The following is a 25,480-nucleotide window of genomic DNA, read 5'->3' on the forward strand; positions in this document are numbered from 1 at the left end:
ATAAACCACTCGACCCATCAAGCCTGCTCACCATTCAATAAGATCATGACTGATCTGAATGTAATCTCAAATGTAATCTTAATTTCGCATTCCTGTCTACCCAAAGTAATATTTCCTCCCCCCTCCCCGCCCCCCCACTCATCAATAATCCACCTACCTCTGCCTTACACATATTGTTTCCACTACCTTTGCAAGATTCCCAAAGACTCACAACCTCAGAAAAAATCTCACCTCAAGAATGTTTTAAAATGGGTAACTTCATATTTTTAGACAGTGATCCTCAGTTCTAGCTTTTCCCATAAGAGGAAACCTCATATAATCTGTTCATTAATTCATATTTGTTAAATAGTGAACATTAAAAGATAACATTAACTTTTGTTCAACACATTCACATTCACTAAATAACTTCCACTGAATGGAGTTCATTATTCAATCTTTATTAAAATCTGATCATTAGATAACTTCTGGTAAATTACATTCAATTAATGATATTTATTTGATGGCATTCATTAATGTCTTTCAATAAATGGCAAATCAATAAATTTTATTTGTAGCTTTCCCTCATTAAATCCAGATCATTAAATGACCTTTGATAATGAGCAGGCATTAAAATATTAAATGGCCTTCCTTAAATCCTATTTATTAAATTCTATTAATTCAATAGGGATTATCAGATTTTATTAATTGATTTAAATGTCATTTGTTAGATAGGGCTCACTAAACTGCATTTATTATGTCAGCTCTTGGCCTTCTTTACATAATATTCATTAAATGATAATCATTAATAACATTTGTTACAGCACTAATGATAATGTCACATTAAATAGCATGCATTCAGTTGCATTTATTGAGACATTCAATAACATATGTATATTATTTTTTATTACTTAAAGGAACTACATAAAATGAACACTGATTTGAATCATTCATGGATAAATTTCTTTAAATTACATCCAATCAATACTGTTTCTCAAGTGTGTCACTATTGCAAAATAGGAAACATGGCTGTCAATTTGCACACAGGATGCTTCATAAGACCAGTGAGACCTATAACAGATAATGTACTTTGGATTTTTTTAAAAATAACAATGTTAGTTGAAAGATAAATATTAGCCACTCTGCTCTCAAACATCAGTAAAGTGACAGAAGGCATCATCGACAGTGTTAAGAAAGTGTCACTTGTAAGATGCTCACCGATGCCCAGTTTGGGTTTCGCCAGGGCCACTTGGCTCCAAACCTCATTCTGGCCTCAGTCCAAAAATGGACCAAAGAGCTGAATTCCAGGGTTGGGGTGAGAGCATTGCAGCATTTGATTGAGTAGGATATTAGGAGCCTTGGTCTAAACTTTATCATCAAGCTGCAAGACCTGGGCCTCTACACCCCCCTCTGCAACTGGATCCTCAACTTCCTCATCAGCAGACCTCAGTGAGGATTGGTCACAACATCTCCTCATTAACACAGGTACACCTCAAGGCTGCGTGCTTAGCCCCCTGCCCTACTCCCTATACACACATGACTGTGTGGCTAAGCACAGCTCCAATACCATATATAAATTTGCCGACAACACCACTGTCAGCATACAGGAGCGAGATGGGACACCTGGTTGACTGGTGCTGCCACAACAACAACCTCTCTCTCAACGTCAGTAAAACTAAAGAACTAATTGTTGACCAGGAAGGAGGGTGAACATGCACCAGTCTACATTGGTGGATCAGTGGTGAAGAGGGTCAGCGTCTTTAAATTCCTGGGCGTCAACATACCTGGTGACCTGTCCTGGGCCCAGCACATAGATGCAATCACAAGGAAGGTGTGCCAATGTCCTTACTTTCTTAGAAGGTTAAGGAGGTTTGCCATGTCACCGAACACTAAAATTTCTACAACTGTACTGTTCTAAGTATCCTGACTGATTGCATCATGGTCTAGTATGCCAATTCGAGTGCGCAGCAACACAAGAAGCTGCAGAGATTAGTGGACTTAGCCCAACACATCACAGGCACATCCTTCATCATCGAAAGTATCTACATGAGGAGCTGCCTCAAGAAGGCTGCATCTATCAAAGATCCCCACCATCCAGACCATACTATCTTCTTGTAGCTACCATCAGGCAGGAGATACAGAAGCCTGAAGTCCTACAACACCAGGTTCAAGAACAGCTACTTCCCTTCAATTATTTGGTTCTTGAACCAACCTGCACAACCCTAATCACTACCTCAGTCGGACAACACTATGACAACTTTGCATTACAATGGATCTGTTTTTTTTGTTCTGTGTTCTTTGTATAATTTATGTTTATGTTTTTCTTGTGAATATTTTCTCTCTAATTCTATGTGCCTGTGACACTGCTGCAAGTAAAGTTTTCATTGCACCTGTGCAAAAATGTACTTGTGCATACAACACTAAGCTTGACTTTGAAAACTAGAATCAATAGACATCAAAGGGAAAACACTGCAGTGGTTGGATTCATACACATCTCGCACAATAGAAGATGGTAATGGTTGTTAGAAGTCAATCATCCCAGCCCTGGAATATAATTGCAGGTGTATCTCAGGCCATCTTCAGCAGCTTCACCAATGACCTTCTTCAATCAGAAGTAGGGATGTTTGCTGATGATTGCTCAATGTTCAATTCAATTCCATTTGCAGCTCCTTAGCAAATGGACCAGTCCATCCCTGCAACATTCAGGCATGGACTAATAAGTGGCAAGTAAAATGTGTACCACAAAACTGCTAGGCAATGATCTCGTCCACTAGGAGTGATTCTAACCACCAACCCTTGACATTCAATGGCATTGCCATCAGCAAAATTCCCAATGTCCTAGGGGATACCATTGACTATATACTCAATTGGACCACCCAAATATCATGGCTATGACAACAGGTATCCTGCGGTGAGCAACTCACCATATGGCACCAAAATGTTTCCACCATTTTCAAGGCACAGATCAGGAATATAATGGGGACCTTTCCAGTTTCTTGTCTGTATGCAAGTCCAAGAAGCTTGACGCCATCCAGGACAAAGCAGCCCACTTCACCAGCAATCCTTCGATCACTCACTCATTCCTTACACTGTCATCAAATGCCAGTTACCATTTACAAAGTACACTGCAATTACTCATTTGTGCTACTCTGAGAGCACCTCCCCAACCTCTACCACCAAGCACAAGGCCAGCATGTGTATTAGAACACTAATAATTGCAGGTTCCCTACCAAGTCACACAACATTCGGATTTGGAATTATATTGTTGGTCTTCATCATCAGTGGGTCTAACTCCTGGAACTCCCTATCCAACAGCACTGAAGAAATACCTTCAATAGAAGGACTGAAGTGGTTCAAGGTGGCAGCTCACCACCACCTTTCCAAAGGCAATTAGGGTCAGGCAACAAACACTGGCTTTGCCATAAATTCCCATGTCTTTTAAAAACTTGTATGAACTCCCCTTCTCATATGGAAAATAGAGTCCTGCATTTTTAATAACCACCTGAGGGGGGGCAGATAAGCCCTCAGCTTAACCTCTCAGCCAAGAGTAGTTTCTTCTAATAGAGAAACATTATCAGCTAAGAAATGTTCAGGTCTCCAAAGAGGGGCATTAACCATGTTCTCAGGCTCAGAAACAAGAATATAATCAACTTTTAGCAATAAACTAAACTTAAGCATCAAATACCAACCAGAAATACTTTCATGTAGACAGCAATAGCATAAAGACAGATGTTTTTCTTTTTACACAGCACTTTTTCTCATCTTAGAAATGTTCCAAAAGCATTCATGTCCAAGGAGCTGTAGTGTATGGATTCTTATTTTATGAGTGCTCAAATATCAATGCCCCAGCAATTCAGAGTCTGTAGATGTTCTGAAAACTGTTCCGTGCAAAGTCTGTAAGTTTCATGGCCTCAGACCAAGGATCCATTGCAGCTCTGAGCAGCATCTGCTATTTTTGCAGTGTTATCTCAGTGTAGACACAGATGGTGCCCACTGTTTCTTTGCGTCTATTCAATAAAGGGAATTAACAGAACTTTACACAAAATCTTTTGCATATAGTTTGAACTTTTCAAACTCCCACAACACCTTGACTGTAAAACCACGGTAGGCTTGAATTTCTGATGGCAATTTGAATAACCAAAACAGTCTGCTTTTGCGTGGAAAGCAATGTCAACATCCCATTTTACTGGTATCTCCATCCAGCATCACACAATTTAGACTTTTTGCTGTTCTGAATCATTGTTTCTTACATTCAGAACTCCAAAAGTACTACTATTAACAGATAAAGTACAATATCCAATCACATGAAGCCTTTATTAAAACAATAGCCAGAGAAATGTCACATGAAAAACCTCATGCATAAACAGAGATTGTAGAACTCTCGTGTGTGAATGCGACCACCCAGAATAAACCATGGAACTTGTATTATCCCATCTCTGAAGATGGTGAGGCCCAGCAATGTCAATGTTTAAGAAAAGGCAGAAGCATTCACAAACACTTTCAGCCTGGAATGCTGAATAAATGATCCCCCATCACAGAAACCAGTCTTCAGTCAATTCAATTCATCCCACATATAATCAAGAAATAGCTGAGAGCACTAGCTAAAGCAAAGGCTATGGGGCCAGACAATATCCTGGAAGTAGTATTAAAGACCTGCGCTCCAGAACTAGTTGCACTTCTAGCCATGCCGTTCCAGTACAGTTATAACATGTACACTGTGGATAACTGTCCTGTTCACAAAAATCATGACCAAGCTAGCTAATTACTCTCCAAACAGTCTATACTCAGTCATCAGTAGAGTGATGGAAGGTAGAATGGTGATGTCTACAACTTTCAAGAAGCTCAACACCATCCAGGACAAAGCAGCCCACTCGATTGTACCCATTCATTCACTCCACCACTAGTGCACAATGGCTGCACTGTGTACCATCTGCAATATGCCATGCAAATCCTCACCTACGCTAATACAATAGCACACCTCAATGATTCAGGAACAGCTCCTTCCCCTCCACAGATTTCTGAACAATCCATGAAACCCATCAACACTATCTCATTATTCCTTTTCTTTTGACTATTTGTTTTTTTAACTTATAGTAATTTTATACCTTTGCACTGTACTGCTGCTGCAAAAAAATAAATTTCACAATATACAAGTCAGTGATAATAAGTCTGATTCTGATGTCCATGACTTCTACCACCAAGACAGTCAACTCATAGGAGCACCACCTCCTGCAGGTTCCTTGCCAAGTTACACACCATCCTAACTTGGAAATATATCACCCACCCTTCATCAATGCAGGATCTAAATCTCGGAATTCCCTACGCAACAGCTCTGTGAATGGACATTCACTAGAAGAACTGCAGCAATTCAAGAAGGTGGCTCGCCACCACCTTGTCAAGGGCAAATAGAGATAGGCAATAAATGCTGAGCTTGTCAGTGATGCCCACACCATGAATAATTGATAAATAATTCACAAGTACAAAGCAGGCATCACAATGATATGCTATACAATTCCCCAGGCAATTACCTGACTTAACAACCAGACTCTATGACTAAAGCAACCAGAATGTAAAATTATAATCATTGCTCAAATTAGCCTTTGGAACAGCCTGAGCCCATAAATCTCAATCAGTATGATCAGATCTCAAGCAGCAAACAGGAGCACATTTTTTGCCCCATCTCTAGCATCCAGCTTTCAATCTGATTTCTGAAGAGAACAGGTTGTTCTTTGCAGGCAGCTGGGGCACGTGGACTCTGTCAGTTGGTTTGACATGAGATCAGATAGAACTTGGTTCTATCACAATGACTGGCAGACTGCCAGAGATTGTGCAGCGAGTTCTCAGCCTGAAGCTGCAAGAACTCTAATTTGACCAGACTGCACATTCTCAGCATTTTTCTGGAATTACGAGTCAACCCCATTCTTTTGCTATCAGCAGCTCCACTTCTGGATAACAGCCAATTGTTCTGGTACAAACTGGAATGAATGAAAACCCACCATCACCTTAATCTATGTCTGTGTCTATGAACATTCTGACAGTATCATAGAATCATATAGCTCGGAAACAAGCCCTTTGGCCCAACTGGTTCATGCGACCAAGATTCCCATCTAAGCTAATCCTATTTGCCGGCATTTGGCCCATATCCCTCTATCCATATACCTGTCCACATACATTTTAAATTTTGTTAATGTACCTGCCTCAACCACTTCCTCTGGCAGTTCTCCATAACTCAGTCTCTTAAGTCCTGGCAACATCCTTGTAGATCTCTTCTGCATTCTTTCCAGCTTAGTGGTATCTTTACTATAGCAGGGCAACCAAAACTGAACACAATTTTCCAAATACAGCTTCACCAACATCTTATACAACAGTAACATAACATCCCAACTTCTATACTCAGTGCCCCAACTGATGAAGGCCAGCATGCCAAAAGCATTCTTCACCATCATCTACCTGTGATGCCACCTTCAGGGAACCATGTACTTGTACTCCAAGGTCATTCTGTTCTACAACACTCTGATGTCCTAAAGTTTATTGTGAAACTCCCGCTCTGATTTGTCTTCCAAAAATCAAAATGCCTCGCACATCCGAATTAAACTCTATTTGCCATTCCTTGGCCCACTTACCCAGCTGATCAAGATCCCTCTGTAAATTCTAATAACCATCTTCACTGTCAATGACACCACCTATTTTAGTGTCATCTGCAAACTTACTAACTGTTCCTTGCACATTCTCATCCAAATCATTGATACCAATTGACAAATAGCAGTTGGCCTAGCAGCAAGCCTTGGGGAGCACCAGTCCTCCAGTCTGAAAAACCTTCCACCATCACCCTCCACTTCCTACCATCAAGCCATTTCTGTATCCAATTAGCTAGCTCTCCCTGGATCCCATGTGATCAGAAGTTTCCATAGCAGCCTAGCATGCAAAACCTTAAAGGCCTTAATGAAGTCCATGTAGACCATGTCTACTGCCCCAACCTCATTGAATTTTTTGAGGAAATAACCAAGAAGGTCAATCAAATTCATGAGACACTTATCCTTTATTCCAATTCTAACCCATCTGTATTTTAAAGAATGGCATAATGTAACATTCTGATTAATGCAAGCTGAGGTCCAGCTCATTAAAACACTGATGACCATGAGCAAACAGACTACACTAACTCCTCAGTTGACCTTGCTCCAACACATACCCAGGCATTCTGACAGACAAAATATACCATTACCCACCTCATTTTTCAGATGAGGAAACTCTTCTACTGTTGGCAGAAACTCACATTCTTCGTGCATTAAAATGAGTAATGGCACATCTTGGAAATTATTATTTATGCATCATATTTCATTTAATGTAGATAAATTGACTGGGTCAGTGCCAGAAAATTCATTACATTAAAATCCTGATTTCTTCTGTCCCTTAAGTTAAAGGACTTGGATTAAGCCAAACCATAGTCATAGTAATTGAAATGAACCGCACAGGAGCGAGGTTGAGGCTCCAAGTAGCGGAACCTGGAGTGAAGCCCAGTGTATGACCTGGAGCTAGATCCTGAAGGAAGCAGAGAAATAAACCGTGAGACCCAGACTGATAGATCCTGGAGTGATGCCCATAACATACAGGAAGACCCAGATTAATAGATCCTGGAGTAAGGCTCAGCATATTAGACTCAGCATATAAAATCCAGATTAATAAACACAAGTGAGATCCAGGATAATAGATCTTGGAGTCAGACTGAGATTAATAGATCCTAAGTGAACCCTAGGGTAATAGATGGAGTGGACACAAGTAATAGACGGTAAGGCCCAGACTAATGGCCCCGAGTGGTTTCTAGAGTAAGAGACTCTGGAGGGGGCCTCAAACTACTGGACCATAAGCTTACCCCAAAATAAAAGACATTGAGAGTTTCTCAAAAATAGACACTGACGTGAGGCCCAGAGTATTAGACCCTGTGAACCCAAGTATCACAGTAAAACTTAGATAATCTGCTATCCAACAATTTAGAAATCCCAATAGTTTGGCATCTAGTTCACAGGTGATGTTTCTTGCACCCCCCTGAAACAGACTGGGGTCTCAGTTTCTGTACACAATTTGAACTTACCGGATTCACTGGAAAATTTAAACTTGTGTAACATCTAAAAAGAAGTGAATTTAAAGTGTGTTGGGAAGTTAATAGGAATAATATTCAACTGTTGAAAATCTACCAGTCTAGAACCACCAAAGTACCGAGCATGCTGGATTATTGTAATTTTGCTGCAGATGGAATAGACACAAGTGTTAACAAAAAACAGGCAAAAAAAATCCCAGCATCTTGTGATTCGTTCCTATAAATCGCTAATTCTCTGACACTTCAAGCCATTGGGCAGTTCAGCCACAACTGAGCATTGGATTTCCATGCAGGGCGAAACACTGGTGATTCCCTCATTACATTTCCTACTGAACTTTCAAATAGGCTATCAGATAGCCGACTTATTAAATAAATATGAAATCAGCAACCAATTACTGTAATGTATTTCCTTGCAGATTGTTAAATAGCAGTGGGGACTTAATTAAATGGTCAAGAACATAGTAACTAAATAACAGTTATAATTTGATGTCAAGTGTCTCACCAGAGTAATAATGGAAGAGTTATTCATATGGGACAACATAAACCTAAAACAATTGCATCGTGCAGATCTATTACTTATGGCAGAAGACATTGTATATAACTGGACTGCAGTAACATGTATAAATGAAATGGGAGATGTGAAACTATTAAAATAATTATGCAGTAGGCAAGAGTGGGCCATTTTAAAAGTAATTGAAAAAGCAGACAGAATGGCTGAAGTAATAGAAATATGTTTAACTATACATTCTGCAGATGCCTAAGGGGATGGGAAGTGAATATTTTTGAATTTCTCAATATTGCAAGCTGGAGCAGGACCAAAGACATTTGTAAAATGTTTTTTGTTGAAAGCAACATAGGGCAAAAGGGCACAAGTTATATGGGGATTGTGTCCTAGGAGAGGGGACAAGGTGGTAGATAACATCCTAGGAGAGAGTTTGACTCAAGGAGGGACTGGGCTGAGAGTCCAAGGAGAGGGACCCAGCTTGGAGACAGAGTCCTAGGTGAGGGAGCAAGCTGGGAAACAGGGTCCCAGGAGAGGTTCCGGAATAAGAGACTGTCCTTTTGGATATGGCATCCAGTTAAAAATGACAACTAATCTTCCTTAAAAGTCTGCCCCAAACTCTTCCTGTCTCCAGTCATTGTCTCAGACTGAAACAAATCATTTGCAACACAGTGTACTCTTCATCCCTCGGGTAAGCTTCTCACTCCACATAATCTATGCAAAAGGTTGCCTAACTTTGCTTTCATCCACACCTCTGTCACTTACATTTGACTATTATGTTATCGATTTAGTGGGAATAAATCAGGACTGGATCAGCCATTCGTTTTGCACCACACTCAGATTTACTTTTGATCTCATTCCGATGGTTTTCCACTACAATTCCCAAACCAATCCTTGCTCTCTCCTTCTAAATTCCACCTTATTATCAGTATCCCACCCAGTACCATGTCTCACTCATCTGTCAACCCATCCATTCTGGCCAACAATGGCTCTGATCTCTCCAGTTTACAATTCTTACTCATCCATTAGATCCCTCCATACCCTGATCTACTGACTGAAACTCCTTCAGTGCTATAAGCCTCAAATCCTTTTGATTCTGGCCTCTTATGCATTTCCACAGCACTTCAACCCTTGAATGCTGGTCATACCTTCAGTAGCCATGCTATAGAACTTAACCCATGCGCTCCTCCACCTCTCAGTTACACTCTCCTGCCTAGAAATTGGACACATTGTACAGAAAGCAGTTTTTTTGCATACAAGATTGCACTAACAATTATTTCCAGTCACTGGACACCTATCAGGAAATCAACAATACTGCTTAGTCTGCCTGGTGTTTGCCCAGCTTCAATGGTTTAGGCGATGTCATAGGTCACAACGCAGGTTTCCTCCACTGCTGTTAGAAATTGGAGGTTTCGAGGGAACTTTGCTCTGCACATGAAAAAAAACTAGGAGCTTCTCGCAGATTTTCAGGGATGAATTGAGAATTAAAGGTGCATTGCCACATTGATGTTTTGCACGCAGCACTTCTCAGCTTCAGTTTTCAATGGTCAGTGCTATGGAGAATTAATCAGTGGGGCTCCCTTCACTGACTGGTGCCATTTTAAAAACATCGACTGTTAGCAGCATGCTGCCTCGCAGTAGCTCGAGTGCGGTTCACCAGATTTTGGGTACCCAGATACAAAGGAGAACATGGTGTCCTCTCTACCCTGCTTTTTCTCTCATCTCCATGGCAGTCTTTTCTACCACCAGGGCTGTCAGTTGACTCACTTCCTGGCAGCTTGACATGCAGCTTTAAATGGGAACCACAATAGCCCATGATTCTGTACACTAAATGCCATATCACTGCTTCTAATATACTTATGCCCAAGTTTGCAGGAGATCCAAATGGGTGTTAAGAGCACATGCTTATTGCATCAAAGGAGGTGATTGAAACCCACCTATTTGACCTAAATCTCAGTCACTTGTCCTATCATCATTTTCTTTGCCCTGTAACCCAATAAGGAAAATAATTGTTAATACAATTCCTAATGGAGCCAGTTGCAGAGTATCCGTGTGACACTTGTGCATGAAGTCACTGCAATTATTGTCCACTTATCACCTTTCATCTCCCCCAACAATACAGATATTTGAGAGTCTCTTTAATATAGACAGGTGAAATTCAAACACTGTGCAGCAACTACTTTGTCAAGAACCCCTATTACCAACTGTGCCTTGATTGTCACTAATGCAGCTCCTGGCATAGACAAATTTAGCAAACCTTCCTGTCACTGACTCCATCCTGTACGATGCTGATTCAGCTCCTTCACAGGACTGGGCTCAGTAACTCCTATAAACCAGAGTCTTTGTTATTAATTACCTATTGTTAGTAATCCAGTCCCCTTTGCATTTTAAGACTCAATCACTACTCCCCAGCCTTGGCTAATGTTAATACAACTCTGTCACAATGTTGATCTTAGTAAGCCTTGCCAGCCAGCACTGCATTATTGACTAGATCTGAACTGATACTCCTGAGCTCAGCAACTCCTCTGGGTTGGTGCCGAGACTATACACCAACTCATACCAATTGCTGTATAGACTAATGATAATATTGCCAAACTGTAAAGCAACATTCACACCACCACAGTACAGTAGCATAGTGGTTAGCATAATGCTTTACAGTGCCAGCGACCCAGGTTCAAATCCGGCCACTGTCTGTAAGGAGTTTGTACGTTCTCCCTGTGTCTGTGTGGGTTTCCTCCAGGTTCTCCAGCTTCCTCCCACATTCCAAAGACATACAGGTTAGGAAATTGTGGGCATGCTACGTTGGCGCCGGAAGTGTGGCGACACTTGCAGGCTGCCCCCAACTCACTACGCAAAAGATGTATTTCACTGTGTTTCGATGTACATGTGACTAATAAAGAGATCTTATCTTATCTATTTGTGGAAAAAAAGATTTAAATTCATTTCCCAAACCACATTCTGTGAAACAAAATGGTACTGGTATAATCAGCTGACAAATTACTGGCTTTCCCTACTTCAAAGGGTGCCTGACCAATTTAAGTCAACAGAAGTCACAAAGCCATGTCAGAATGGCTACACCTAAAGACTTGTTTACATTGAGGTCACACCTTGCAATTTGTTGCAATTTAACAGTAAACTCCCAAAAAACAATCAAAGTTTTAGGTGTAAAGGGAGTAACTGCATTTACAGAAGCTGAAAACAGCCCCTCTGGAATTGCAGCTGGTCTATGCTATAAATCAAAAGATTCCCATTCAGCCAAGATGTGCAATGGATGATGAATGTGAAAAAAATCACATTGCAGGCATTGAAGTGCATAAGTGATTGAAATAAGCCGAAACTTTAAACATACAGAGAGAAACCTATGGAACAGATCCCAGGCTGTAACGTACAGAGGGAGAGTGGGGAACTGTGAGCTTCAATACACTGAACAAGGCTGTGGAAGAGAGTCCAGACCTTACCATACAGAGAGAGCCTGCAGAACAATATCTAGAATTTAACACACAGCCAGAACCTGGGGAACAGTCTGGGCTTTAAAACACTGAAAAAGCCTAAGGAACAGAGTAGCACCCACACATGGGGTGAGAATTGGGGAGAGTTTGTACTTCAGCTCACAGAGAGAGGTTAGAGAACAGAGGCTGCGTTTCAACACAAAGGCTGCCTGGGAGCAGAGGCTGGTCACCAACACAGCCTGAGAGACAGTTTGGACTTCAAAAACACAGCAGGAGGGCAACAGGCAACAGTGTCTGGGCTTGAACATACAGAGAAAGCTTAAGAGACAGAATATGAGCAACAATACAGAAAGAGGGCTTGGAAAAAGGTTTCAACACAGGGTGAAAGCCAAGGAAACAGAACCTCAGGAACAGAATCTGGGCTTTAACATTCAGAACCTGGATAACAGACTAGGCTTCAACACTGAGATAGAGACCCTGGAGATCAGAGTCTAGGCTCCAATATTGAGAGGAGGAGGAAAACAGGGAAACAGGATCCCAAGGGAAGAGCTAAGCTGGTTGACAAAGTCAAGGAAAGCTTAATAGGGGAGACAAGGACACAGGATGGGCTGAGAGATAGCATTACTTGAGAACAGATATTCACACATCATAATAAGGAGGAAATCACATGGTCTAGACCATAAATGTCGTTTTCAATTGTGGTTGGATAGCTGGAGATGTTTTATACTTCATGTCAAATTGGGTTACTTTTGGTTTCATTTTGTTTTCTTTGCAATACTTTGTTTTATTACAATGATGACTGCACTTCCAAAGTGCCTTATTGATTATCCAGGGCCTCAATACTGCAGGTGCAGGCATGGGAAAGGACACTGACATTGGTTGGCTTGTCTTTCCAGTGAATTTGGAGGACATTATGGAGACAACATTATGGTATTTTCCAGCGTCTTGAGGTGCCTGCTGTAGGTAGTCCAGATCTCAGAAGCACATGGGAGGGCAGATATCATTACTGCCTAGTAAACCATGAGCTTTGAGCCAAGTTTGAGGTCTTGATCTTCAAATACCCTTTCACCTAATCACCAAAGGCTGTGCTGGCACTTTGAAGGTGATGGTGAATTTCATCATTAATGTCTGTCTTTATTGTCTCAGTGACACAGGGCATGCCCGTGTTTGGCTGAACAGCACCAGACTGCTGAACCAGACACTGTTCTGAGCTTTGTCATGAAAGAGATTACCAGGTGGATAGAGAAAAAGATTCAAGAACACGCTCAAAACTTCTTTAAACAAATGCAACATTACCACTGATTCCTGGGAACCTCTAGCTCTTGATTGCTTGAAGTGAAGGAGTATTCTGGATGGTGCTGAGAATCACGATGCCAAGCATCAGGAGCACACTGAGGCCCTGTGCAAGAGCGGAAAGAATGCAGCACCTCACAAGCTGTCCACCTGCCCGCCCATCAGCTACCTCCTGCCCTATCTGTACAAGAGCCTGTGGTCCCCACATCAGCCACTTCAGAACCCACAAAACCAGAGTGGAAGTAAGTCATCCTCAAACAAAATATTTAATTGCCTTTATAAACTTTGAGTTGTCCTGTGATTGTTCTGTAAATGTACGTTCTGTTCTCTGCTTGCTTTGTTTTCACAGTTTCAATCATGTTCACATTCATACAACTTCTACGCCTGTGCATTGCCATGGGCATTAAATCGGAGTTCTGTCATGAGAAGAGATCACCAGGCGGACAGAGGAAAAGTTTCAAGGGTGTGCTCAAAGCTTCCTTGAAGAAATGCAACATTCTCACCGACTCCGGGAATCTCTGGTTCATGACCACTCCAAATGGAGCAGCAGCATTCAGGATGATATTAAGAAGTTAGAGGCCATTCATAAGGAGCACACAGAAGTCCTGTACAAGTAGCCAAAGAAGTGCACCACCTCATTTAATTACATCTGGGCATTAACTCCACATCCAAGTGGTGACACTAGTTTTTGGAAAACAGAGTCGTCATAAGAACTCAAACAGTCCCTCAAAAGCACATGGAGCTGCACCCTACCTCGTTCACACTGTGGTCCAGTGAACCCGTAAACACACGCACAGCGACTTGGTCCAATGCAACGTCCTCCATTCTGGCAGCCATTTTTACACACGGCTAATGGAGAAATGAGATAACATCTGTTAGCAATGTGTCCACGTATATTGTTTGAACAAAGCCTCCAAGCATGAGTGTTTCTTGTACCCATTTCAAAAACATTAGATAAGTTTTAGGTTACATGCAAGTTTTAGTGGAGGTAATTGTGGATTTCTGCAGTTTTTCAACACCAGTCAATATGAAGTTGCTCTGAAACTTCAAACACTGCAAGCTGGCTTCATGCATGGATCATTACTTCCCGGAAACCACAGGTGAACTTTCCAGCTGTTCAACGAAGGACGTGCCAAAGTAACTTCAACTGTGACAGAGGTAGGTTGTCAGTGAAGTATCTTCATCAGAAATATATCATTAAGTAACTGCATAACAGTTACATTAATGCAAAGTGTTACAGGCCTGTCATTAAGGATGGCATTGTCACTTAAATGTTCCACTTAAGCCTTAATTTTATCAGCTGCGCCTTATTTTATGCTTGAAATTATCACCGAGTTCTGTACACATTTCCTGCTGCAGTGATATTGTCCCAGTGTCTTAGTTGTCCAGTTTTCCAACCTGATTCCAGACAGCTAGACTATCTTCAGGTGCAGCTTATGGGCAAGGACTGGCTTGACAACTTTCATTTCACACTATGTCTGTATTTGAGTGGGACTCCCTGCCAATAAGTTTTGGCTGCATGTGTGTTTGAGTAGAACCCTTTGCCAGCATGATTTGGCTACTGTCTTGTATATGAATAGAATCTTCTTGCCACTAAAATTCTACTGTTTGCAATGCAGATTGAGTTGATTCAGCTGCTTGGCACCCAGGATGGATTTAATATCCAATACTAGTGAACATAAATGGTAAGCCCATAACTGCAACAATGTTTATACATTTTGGGGAAAATGTACTTGATTTTTGGTTGAAGCTAATTTTTTTATTGCTAAAACAGTTAACATGCCTACTAAACATTAAAGCAAATAACAAAGCTTCAATATTAGTCCAAAGCAAGAAACTTGCATCTTTTGTATGAGATAAAGGCTGATGGACTCCACTGCTATCATTATTCCTGTTGACCATTGGTACAAAACAAGTATCTGATGTAGGAAATGCAACGTAACTGCATTTATTGATGATGAGGTTGACTGCAGGTTAGTTCTCATTATGTGCTGCAGATAACTTCTGCTTTCTAACTAGGTTATCAATAAATAAAAATTCATTTGCAGCTCTGCAGTTCCCATTTTCCCTGCAATTAATCTTCACTTTTCCCTCTATTTGTGCATTTGGATCTCTTTGCATAAGTATATTGTTGATACTCACGCTGCCCACAGTGCGTTCCAGTGTATCCTTTCTGGCAAACACAGCTGTCGTCTGAGCAAGACCCACCGTTCATGCACCTGACATTGCATTGCTGAACTGCAAGTAGAACAGAAGGAGTCAGATGTATCTGCACCTGCAGAATGACAGAAATCAACTGGGGTTTCTTAACATGTGGAATTTGTTACTGTCACGTTCAAACACAGCTCAATGGCTACAGCATCAATGCATTGAGTAAGGGTGAAAATCACATTCACTTTATTACTGGCTTTTCCCATTCAGGAAACAGGTTTAACCAACAGCTCAGCTCTCACATCTGCTGTTACATCGCTATTATCTCACTTGGCCCTGACTATCTCTGTCTTATAATTCCAGACAATCTCATTATTCCTAATTATTTCATTGTTCCTGATTTACATACTTATGTCCAACATTCTGGCTGACTGTCTGGTTTGTTCCAATGAGTTTCATTGCTGTAGTCTCACTTGAGCCTCACTGTGTCAGACTGTTCCTGACTGTTTTACTTGAGCCTGACGTTATGATATTTCATGATGTCTCACTTGTGCCCCTCTAATTTATTCCTGTCTTACTGCCGGACCCTGCGGCAGTCTTATCTGTCTCCCAATGTCGCACTTGTGCCTGACTTTGTTAGAACCCTCACTTGGTCCCGATTATACTGTATCATTGTCCTTGTCTGCTTTACATCTGTCTGACTTTGTGACTGTCTCATAACTACGTTACTTGTACTTGGTGTTGTGTCCGACTTTGTGTCCAATTTTCTCACATCTGCCCGAGTTTAGGTCTCACTCTTTCACCTACACCTGTATGTCTGGCTCTCTTGCTTGTGTCTGACTATGTGCCTGACTCTCTCACTCATGCCTGATTCTCTTAGCGTTCCAGACTGTGTCTCCAATTCTCCTTCATGTGTCAAACTTGCTTGCGCCCGGCTGCACCCTTGCACCTAAAAAAAAATCAAAGAAAAACTGCAGATGCTGGAAATCTGAAATAAAAACATAAAATGCTAGAAGCATTCAGTAGGTCAGGCAGCATCTGTAGAAAGGGAAACTTGACTGTGTACCTGACTCTCTCTCATTTGTGGGTGACTTGTGCCTAGCTCTCACTGTTCCAAACAGTGTACAATGCATTCCTTAAAATTCCATGGTTTTCCTAAATGTGATGTGGTGTTACTGTAGAATGCAATGTATCAAGTCAAAGTTAGATACAAGATGTTTATTTATTAGTCACATGTACATTGAAACACAGTGAAATGCATCTTTTCGCATTACTGAGAATGTGCTGGGGCAGCCTGCAAGTGTCACCACTCTTCCGGCACCAACATAGCATGCCCACAGCTTCCAACCTGTACGTCTTTTGGAATGTGGGAGGAAACCGGAGCACCTGGAGAAAACCCACGCAGACACGGGGAGAACGTACAAACTCCTTACAGACAGTGGCCGAAATTGAACCTGGGTCGCTGGCGCTGTAATAGCATTACACTAACTGCTACACTACCAGCTTAGCGAGGACATAAAATAAATAAGATACATTAAATAGTACAAGCAGAAATTCTGTTGGTGAAAATGATGTATGTGTTAATATTAAAACTGCTTTGAAAGGTTGCTGTGCCATCCTCAGTGATTGTGAACTGTACTTTCCACTTGACACTGTTTTCCATGTTTATTTGGCTTCTGGGTGGGGCTGTGTGTCAATGACCAGAGGCTGGTTCTCCCCTCTGTTCTGTGTGTGTGAACAGGGTCTGAGAGACCCCCCATTTGGCATCACCATTTGTAATTCTAACCAACCATAACGTTTATGGATCATCTTAACTCTGACACCATTTGTCCTCCTGACTAAAGGATAGTGGAGTGAACTTGCAATCTTACTGCCCAGAAAGAGTTCAGAGTACGAGAGGGATCTCAGGGGGAGTTGAGTCATTGTGAATAGAACAAGACTCATTTTTCTTAATGGAATAAAACCAGGAAGATTCCTCAAGGGCTGTGCAATCTACATTACCTCACTGTCCTCTCCACACTCCACCCAGAAGTTTAGCATACATGCATACTTGAATTTCCAGAAGGCACTTGATAAGGTACTGCATAAAAGACTTATCCATAAGATAAGGATGCATGAAGTTGGGGGTAAGGTATTAGCATGGATAGAGGATTGGTTAACCAATAGAAGGCAGAGAGTTGGGATAAATGGGTGTTTCTCTGGTTGACAATCAGTGGTGAGCGGGGTGCCACAGGGGTCGGTGCTGGGCCCACAACTGTTCACGATATACATTAACGATTTGGAAGAGGGGACAGAGTGTAGCATATCTAAGTTTGCTGATGAAACTAAATTGAGTGGAAAAGCAAATTGTGCAGAGGATGCGGAGAGCCTGCAGGGAGATATAGATAGGGTAATTGAGTGGGCAAGGGTTTGGCAGATGGAGTACAATGTTGGTTAGTGTGAGGTCATCCCCTTTGGAAGGAAAAATAGAAGATCAGATTATTATTTAAATGGTGAAATATTGCAGCCTGCTGTTGTACAGAGGGACTTGGGAGTGCTTGTGCACGAATTGCAAAAGGTTGGTTTGCAAGTGCAACAGGTTATCATGGCGGCAAATGGAATGTTGGCCTTCATTGCTAGAGGGATTGAATTTAAGAGCAGGGAGGTTATGCTGCAACTGCCTTCAGTTCTGGTCTCCTTACTTGAGGAAGGATATATTGGCTTTGGAGGCAGTGCAGAGGAGGTTCACCAGGTTGATTCCGGAGATGAGGGGGTTAGCCTATGAGGAGAGATTGTGTCGCCTGGGACTATACTCACTGGAATTCAGAAGAATGGGAGGGGATCTTATAGAAACATAAATTATGAAAGGGATAGATAAGTTAGAGGCAGGAAGGTTGTTTCCACTGGTAGGTGAGACTAGAACTAGGGGACATAGCCTCAAGATTCAGGTAAAATAGATTTAGGACTGAGATGAGGAGAAACTGCTTTTCCCAGAGTAGTGAATCTGTGGAATTCTCTGCCCAGGGAAGAAGTAGAGGCTACCTCATTAAATATATTTAAGACACGGTTAGATAGATTTTCACAGAGTAGGGGAATTAAGGGTTGCGGGGAAAAGGCAGTTAGGTGGATCCGAGTCCACAGCCAGATCAGCCAATATCTTACAGAATGGCAGAGCAGGCTCGACAGGCCAGATGGCCTACTCCTCCTCCTATTTCTTACATTCTTATGCAAGAGGAGCTCCCACTAAGGAGAGACAAAAGATTTTGCAGATGTTGGAATCTGGAGCGATACTGATGAAGGGTCTCAACCCAAAACGTCGGCTGTTTCTTTCCCTCCATAGGTGCTGCCTGACCTGCTGAATTCCTCTAGCATTTTGTGTGTAGAGCTCCCACTAAGATGTCCTCCATTACATGAAGGGCTATTGAAAGAAAGCGAGAAAAGGTGCCATATAAAGTTGAGGGCATTGATTTGGATGTTCATGTGAAGTGACCACTTGAAGGCAGTCATGAGCCTCTTCCCTTATCACATTTTTGCATTTTCATCCAGCTTGAAAATTAAGATTTTAACCAAATATTAAAGCAGAGTTCAGAATGCCAGAGGCCTAGGTGGGTGGGGAACCGGTGGTGGGCAGATGAGTGAAACATTTAAATGCTTATGACAACAGTGGTTGACAGCTGTTTATAACACAGGATCAACTCCAGTAATTGACTCACATACAAATGAGTGAGGCCATTCCCACTCATTCATGCACAACAGAGGAGAGAATCAACCTCTGGTCACTCATACAATACAAAGCAAAGCAGTCGATGATCGCTCACACGCAACAGATGAAACAGCCCGTGCATACCCGCATGAAACAGAGGGGCGAGCTGCCACTGGTTGCTCATGTATAACAAAGGTGAAAAGCACCCCATCATTACACACATACAACTGAGGAGAGAGGCAGCCCCTTGTCAAGCTATACAAAGAAGAAACAACAGCCCCAATCACTCAGCTGCAACAGAGAGATGCAGCACCTGGTTTCATGCATACAACTTAGGACAAAGCAAGTCCCTTTTCAGTGACGTACAGAGCGAGAAAGCAACCTCTGATTACACATACACACGGAAAGAGAAGCTGTCCCTGGTCATGAACATGCATCAGAGGTGAGAAGTAGCCGCTTGTCATTCACATTGAAAAGAGGGACGTTGTTGACCCAGATCACTCACGTACAACGGAGGGGCACAACTGACCTTGGTCACTCAAAAACAATATTGGAGGTAAGCAGAAATTGATCATGAACATACAACAATGGTAATAAACAGTCCCTAGATCCTCAAAGGCAAAGCTATCCCTGGTCACTTAAGTACACCACAGGCAAAAAGAAGCTTCATGTCATTTACGTGCAAGAGAGGAGAGTATGCCCCTGGTCGTACACATGTAACACAAGAGGGAAGCAAAATGGCCACTGACATACAACATGGGAGAAGAGACTTTGGTTACTGATACAAAGTATAGAGAAGCAGTTCCTCATCACCTACATATAACAGGATAGAACCAGCGCTTGCCTGCACATATACAACTGAGGATGAAACTTCCCCTTATCTTCAACGTAGAACAGAGTGGAGAAGGACCCCTGGACATGCACACACACACAAACGAGCAGCCTGCGCTGACTCATACTCCAATGTGAAAAGCTGCCTCTGGTCACTCACATATAACACAATTGAGAAATAACATGTTAGATACAGAACAAAATGCCCTTACACATTCCAGGAACAGAGGCAGCACGTGTTAAATTCAGAGTAAAACTCCCTCAATACTGTCCTATCATACATTCTCAGATAAAAAGACATAAAAAGCATGTTAGATACCAATTAAAGTTCCCTCAGCACTTTCCTGTCAAACACTTCCAGGGCAGGGACAGCATGCAAACAGAATGCTGAGAACAATATTTGAAGTTTTTTGTGGTTGGGGATTTAATGAAGTTATTTAAGACATAAAAAAGACAGGTTAGATACAGAGAAAAGCTGTCACTACACTGCCCCATCAAGCATTCCCAGGCCAGGGATAACATTCCAAAAACTGTGGAATGCGTCTTGGACCCAGACAACATTCTAATTGAATTCTTTTAATGAAAAAGTGGGTTACCTTCCCCCACCATCCACTAGTCTTTTACAACTAAGAAAGGGGTAGAAGCAGCCCCTGGTCCCACACATAAGAGGCAAGTCACTCAGACACAACGAAGACGACAATCAGCCTTTGTTCACACACACACACACACATACAAAGTAGAAAGGCTTTTCCCTGTTCACATACATTGAACAAAGGCACGAACTGGTCCCTCATCTTTGAAATACAAAGTAGAAGAGAGGTAACCCCTTGTCACTCATATGCAGTGAGGAGAGAAGCAGCTCCAGATCATTTGCTCACAGTCAAATGTGGAGAGAAGCATCCCCTGACAACACACATCAAGGACAAAAGGAGATCCTAGACACACACCAACATCAGAGGATGGTCACCACTGGTCACCTACATACAACTACTTAGGGGAAAAGCAGCTGCTGCTCATTTGCTCACATGTCAAAGTGGAGATGAACATCCACAAGTAACTCAGATGGAACAAAAGCTACCCATGGTCACATACATACATACAATAGAAATGCAGCCTCCTGTTATTCACATAGCAGGAGTAGAGAAGCAGCTGCCACCAATAACTTGCTTGCATATCAAAATCTGTAATATTGCTATTGCCCTTCCCTCTTCATTGTATGTGGTTGGTGAGGTTGGTATTGTTTCATTCTCTGTTCTTAGTAACAATAAACTCTCACTGGAGGTCCTCTGCTGTACTCCTCTCACTCTGTTAAAACCTGAAGAGGTTGAGGAAACAACCTAATTCTAGTTAGGTCACTATACAAATGCAAGTCTTCTAATCTCCTGAGTAACAAACTCTCCCTGTAAACATCTGGATTGCAATCAACATTAAACATTCCAACTCTAGTTTGCTTCTTTAAAAAAAGGATCAATTATCTGTCAGTTAACCTCACTAACCAAAATGGAACCATCTGGGGGTATTTCTCAATAGCGGTCTAGTTTCAAAATAGAGCTGTAGTTGCAAACATCAGGAAATTATGTAAATTGCACTGTCATTTCTTTATAATTTCCCCCAATATTCTTTGGTAATTTACACTGAAATTCTGCTCCATAATATCTTATTTCCATATGTCCATTTTAACAATACTTTTAAATGTTTGCATAATTGATTTAAGGAATAATCACAAATGATTTTATCTTAAATGACAAATGATTATATCTTATGACCAAAGCTCATGACCATCATCAAGAGCTGGATATGCAACTCCAGTAGTGGGCTTTGAAATCAGACTCCTCTGACAGGCCAATGTACCTTAACCATGTCTTACTGTGATCTCCACATTCATTGAGATTATCCTACTGGAACTGAGAGAGGTTAGTTACAGCATCAGGCTGTACTGGCAAGACAGTCAGTGCCCGTATCTGACAGGGTGTAAAAATTCTGAAACAGCCATCCTATGTAGGGCAAATTTACATTTCCAGTTGGATGGATGTTAGCTGTGGCTCAGTGGACAGCAATCCCAAGAAAGCTCATAAATCTCTTTGGATACTTGAGTACAAAGGTCTAGACTAACATTCATCACTGCACTGAGTGTATGCCTACACTTTCTTTTGCATGTAATATTAAACTGAGGACCAGTTTGCCCTGTCAAGTGACTGTAATATGGCAGTATTTTGAGGTAAAGCAGAGGATGAACCCTTGCTGTCTTGGCCAACATTTGTCTCTTGATCTACATCACCAAAACTGATTATCTGATCATTTTCACACTGCTGTTTGTGGGATGTGTGTGCATTGGCTCCTGTGATTTCTACAATAAAACTGTGATTACATCTTAAAAATTCTTCACTTGCTATAGAACTGCTTGGAATGTCCAGATGTTATGAAAGTCACTGTATAAATGCAAGTCTTCTATTCTCCTGAGTAACAAACTCCCCCTGTGAACATCTGGATTGCAATCAACATTAAACAAAAACATCTTGCCCTATTCCCTCTTCCATTCCTTGCAGTGTATGAGCTTCTTCTACTGTTCTGACTTGCCACAGGCAAAAGTCTCCACATATTATGAAGCCATGGAACTGTTATAATTTGTAGCTCACATGGCACATGTCCTCAGCTACACCTCACAGCCACCCTTTGAGATGTTCTATACTGACAGCAACCACTCTGATGCTTCACAGGGCTCATCCATTAACCTCTCACCTTGCCTGGAGGTCATGAGCTTTGAGTACCTAATCTAAACAGTAATTATCTAAAATTCTTCACTTCTGAATGAGTCAAGCTTTTCATCTCATTCTGAGTATTCATATAGGTATCTCTCATGAACAAAAACACACCTAACATTACTTGAAACCTATCAAATTTGTTTTCAATGTAATTTTGCCTCAGGTCTCCACCACAGTCCCTGGCAAGTGCTGGTTCCTGCTGAGGTGGGAGGTCGACAGGGACAGCAGCCTCTTCCAATGCTTCACCCCATTCTCATCTGGACAGCCAAGTGCTAGCAAGTGATTGGATGCTATGAAATGATGAAAGCAGAGCCAAAACATCTGCTCACAAGTGAAAAAAGGCTTACATTTATAAACCACCTCTCATGCCCATTTCAGGTCTTCCCAAAGCACCTTATACACAGTGCATTAGCTCTGAGGTGCAGGAGACATGGTAAGTAATTTTAATACAATAAGCTCTTTCCATTAGCAAAATGACAAAGGCATGATTACCTGTTTTTCACAAATTTATTGAAGGAGTAGTTTTGTCCAGGACATCAGATACAACTCCCCAACTAAACAGTCCCATGGCATCATTTACATACACTCAAGAGCAGGCTGGGCCTCCAATTTAATGTCTCCATCAAAAGATGGCACTTCCAACAATATAGCACGTCCTCAGAACTAAACTGAAGTGTCAGCCTGGATTTCTGTGGAACCCGAACCTGGCACATTCTGACTCCAAAGCAAGACTCAAAGACAGCTTTTATCTCACTGTAATCCAACTCTTGAACAGACCTCTCATATACTAAAGATGAACTCTTGATCTCCCAATTTAGCTCATTGTTTACCTGCAATGCACTTTCCCTGTATAACACTATATTCGGCAGAGACACAAGAGATTCTGCTGATGCTGAAATCTGGAGCAATACACACAAGATGCTGAAGGAACTCAGGTCAGGCAGCATCTATTGGAGGGAAATAAACAGTTGACATTTCAGGTCGTGACCCTTCATCAGGGCCAGAGAGAAAGAGGGCAGAAGACAATAAAAAGGTGAGGGGGTGGGGGAGGAGCACAAGCTGGCAGGTGATAGGCGAGTCCAGGTTTTGGGGGGGGGGGGGTGGCGGTGGTGGGGAAGGTAGGTAGGTGGGGGACAGAAGCTGAAAGGGAATGATGTGAGAAGCTAGGAGGTGATTGGTGGAAGATACTAAGGGCTAGAGAAGGAGGACTCCAAAAGGAGAAGACAACAAACTATGGAATAAAGGGAAAGAGGTGGGGAACCAGAGGGAGGTGATGGGCAAGTCATGAGGGTAGGGGAGGGGAAAGAGGGGAAGGGGAAAACAGAGGGAAGGGGTTACCAGAAGTTAGAGAAATTGATGTTGATGCCATCAAGTTGGATACTACCAAGACGGAATATGAGATGTTGTTCCTCCAACCGGTGTCTGGCCTCCAAGTGGCAGTAGAGAAGGCTGTGGATAGACATGTCAGTATGGGAATGGGAGTGGAATTGAAGTGGCTGGCCACCAGGAGATCCTAGTTGTTGCAGCGGACGGAGTGAAGATGCTCGACGAAGCAAAGGTGCTCAATGAAGCGGTCACCCAATCCACGTCGGGTCTCACCGATGTAGAGGAGGCTGCACCAGGAGGATCGAATGCAATGTCACCCTTGGATTCACAGATGAAGCACTGCCTCACCTGGAAGAACTGTCTAGGGCCCTGAATGGTGGTGAGGGAGGTGGTGTAGCGACAGGTGTAGCACTTTGTGCAGTTGCTGGGATAAGTGCCAGGAGGGTAATTAGTAGGGAGGGACGAGTGGACAAGGGAGTCACGGAGAGAGCGGTCCCTTTGGAATTTGGAGAGAGGGGGTGAGGGGAAGATGTGCCTGGTGGTAGGATCCCATTGGAGGTGGCGGAAGTTGCAGAGAATGATGTGTTGGATGCGGAGGCTCGTGGGGTGGTAGGTGAAGACGAGGGAACCCTATCCCTGTTGTGTGGAGGAGGGGGGTGGATGGGGTGAGGGCAGATGTATGGGAAATGGAGGCGATGTGGGTGAGGGCTGCATTGATGGTGGTGGAAGGGAAACCCCGTTTACTTAAAAAAAGTGAACATCTCAGCTGTCTTGGAATGGAAAGCCTCATCGTGGGAACAGATGCGGCAGAGGTGGAGGAACTGAGAGAAAGGAATAGCATCCTTACAAGTGACAGGGTGGGAAGGGGTGTAGTCACGGTAACTAAGGAGTCAGTAGGTTTGCAAAAGATGTTGGTGGATAATCTGTCTCCGGAGATGGAGACCAAGTGATCAGGTAAGGGGAAAAGAGGTGTCAGAGAACAACCAAGTAAATTTGAGGGCAGGGTGGATGTTGGAGGCAAAGTTGATGAAATTGACAAGCTCAGCATGGGTGCAGGAAGCAGCACCAATGCAGTTGTCAATGTAGTGGAGAAAGAGTTGGGGAGTGATACCAGTGTAAGCTTGGAACTTGGACTGTTCCATGTAGCCGATGAAAAGGCAGGTATAGCTGGGGCCCATGCAAGTTTGGAAAAAGTGGGAGGAGCTGAAAAAAAATGTCAAGGGCGAGTACCAGTTCTGCCAGACAGAGGAGGGTGGCAATGGAGGGAAACTGGTTGAGTCTGTTGTCAAGAAAGAAGTGGAGAGCCTTAAGGCCTTCCTGATGGGGGATGGAACTGTACAGGGATTGTACATTCATAGTGAAAATGAGACAGTCGGGGCAGGGGAACTGAAAGATTTTGAAGTGATGGAGAGC

The 25,480-nt window shown here is 42.4% G+C and overlaps 1 protein-coding gene across 1 annotated transcript in view; it reads right to left on the reverse strand.

The window, feature by feature from the left end:
• fbn2b (fibrillin 2b) overlaps positions 1-25,480 on the reverse strand; it is a 178,915-nt gene that overhangs the window by 133,463 nt on the left and 19,972 nt on the right. Inside the window, 2 exon segments of the mRNA XM_052037856.1 lie at positions 14,069-14,164; positions 15,458-15,553. Coding sequence (XP_051893816.1) covers positions 14,069-14,164; positions 15,458-15,553 — 192 coding nt within the window.

Source organism: Pristis pectinata, chromosome 24 (genome assembly GCF_009764475.1).
Source record: "Pristis pectinata isolate sPriPec2 chromosome 24, sPriPec2.1.pri, whole genome shotgun sequence".
NCBI lineage: Eukaryota > Metazoa > Chordata > Chondrichthyes > Rhinopristiformes > Pristidae > Pristis > Pristis pectinata.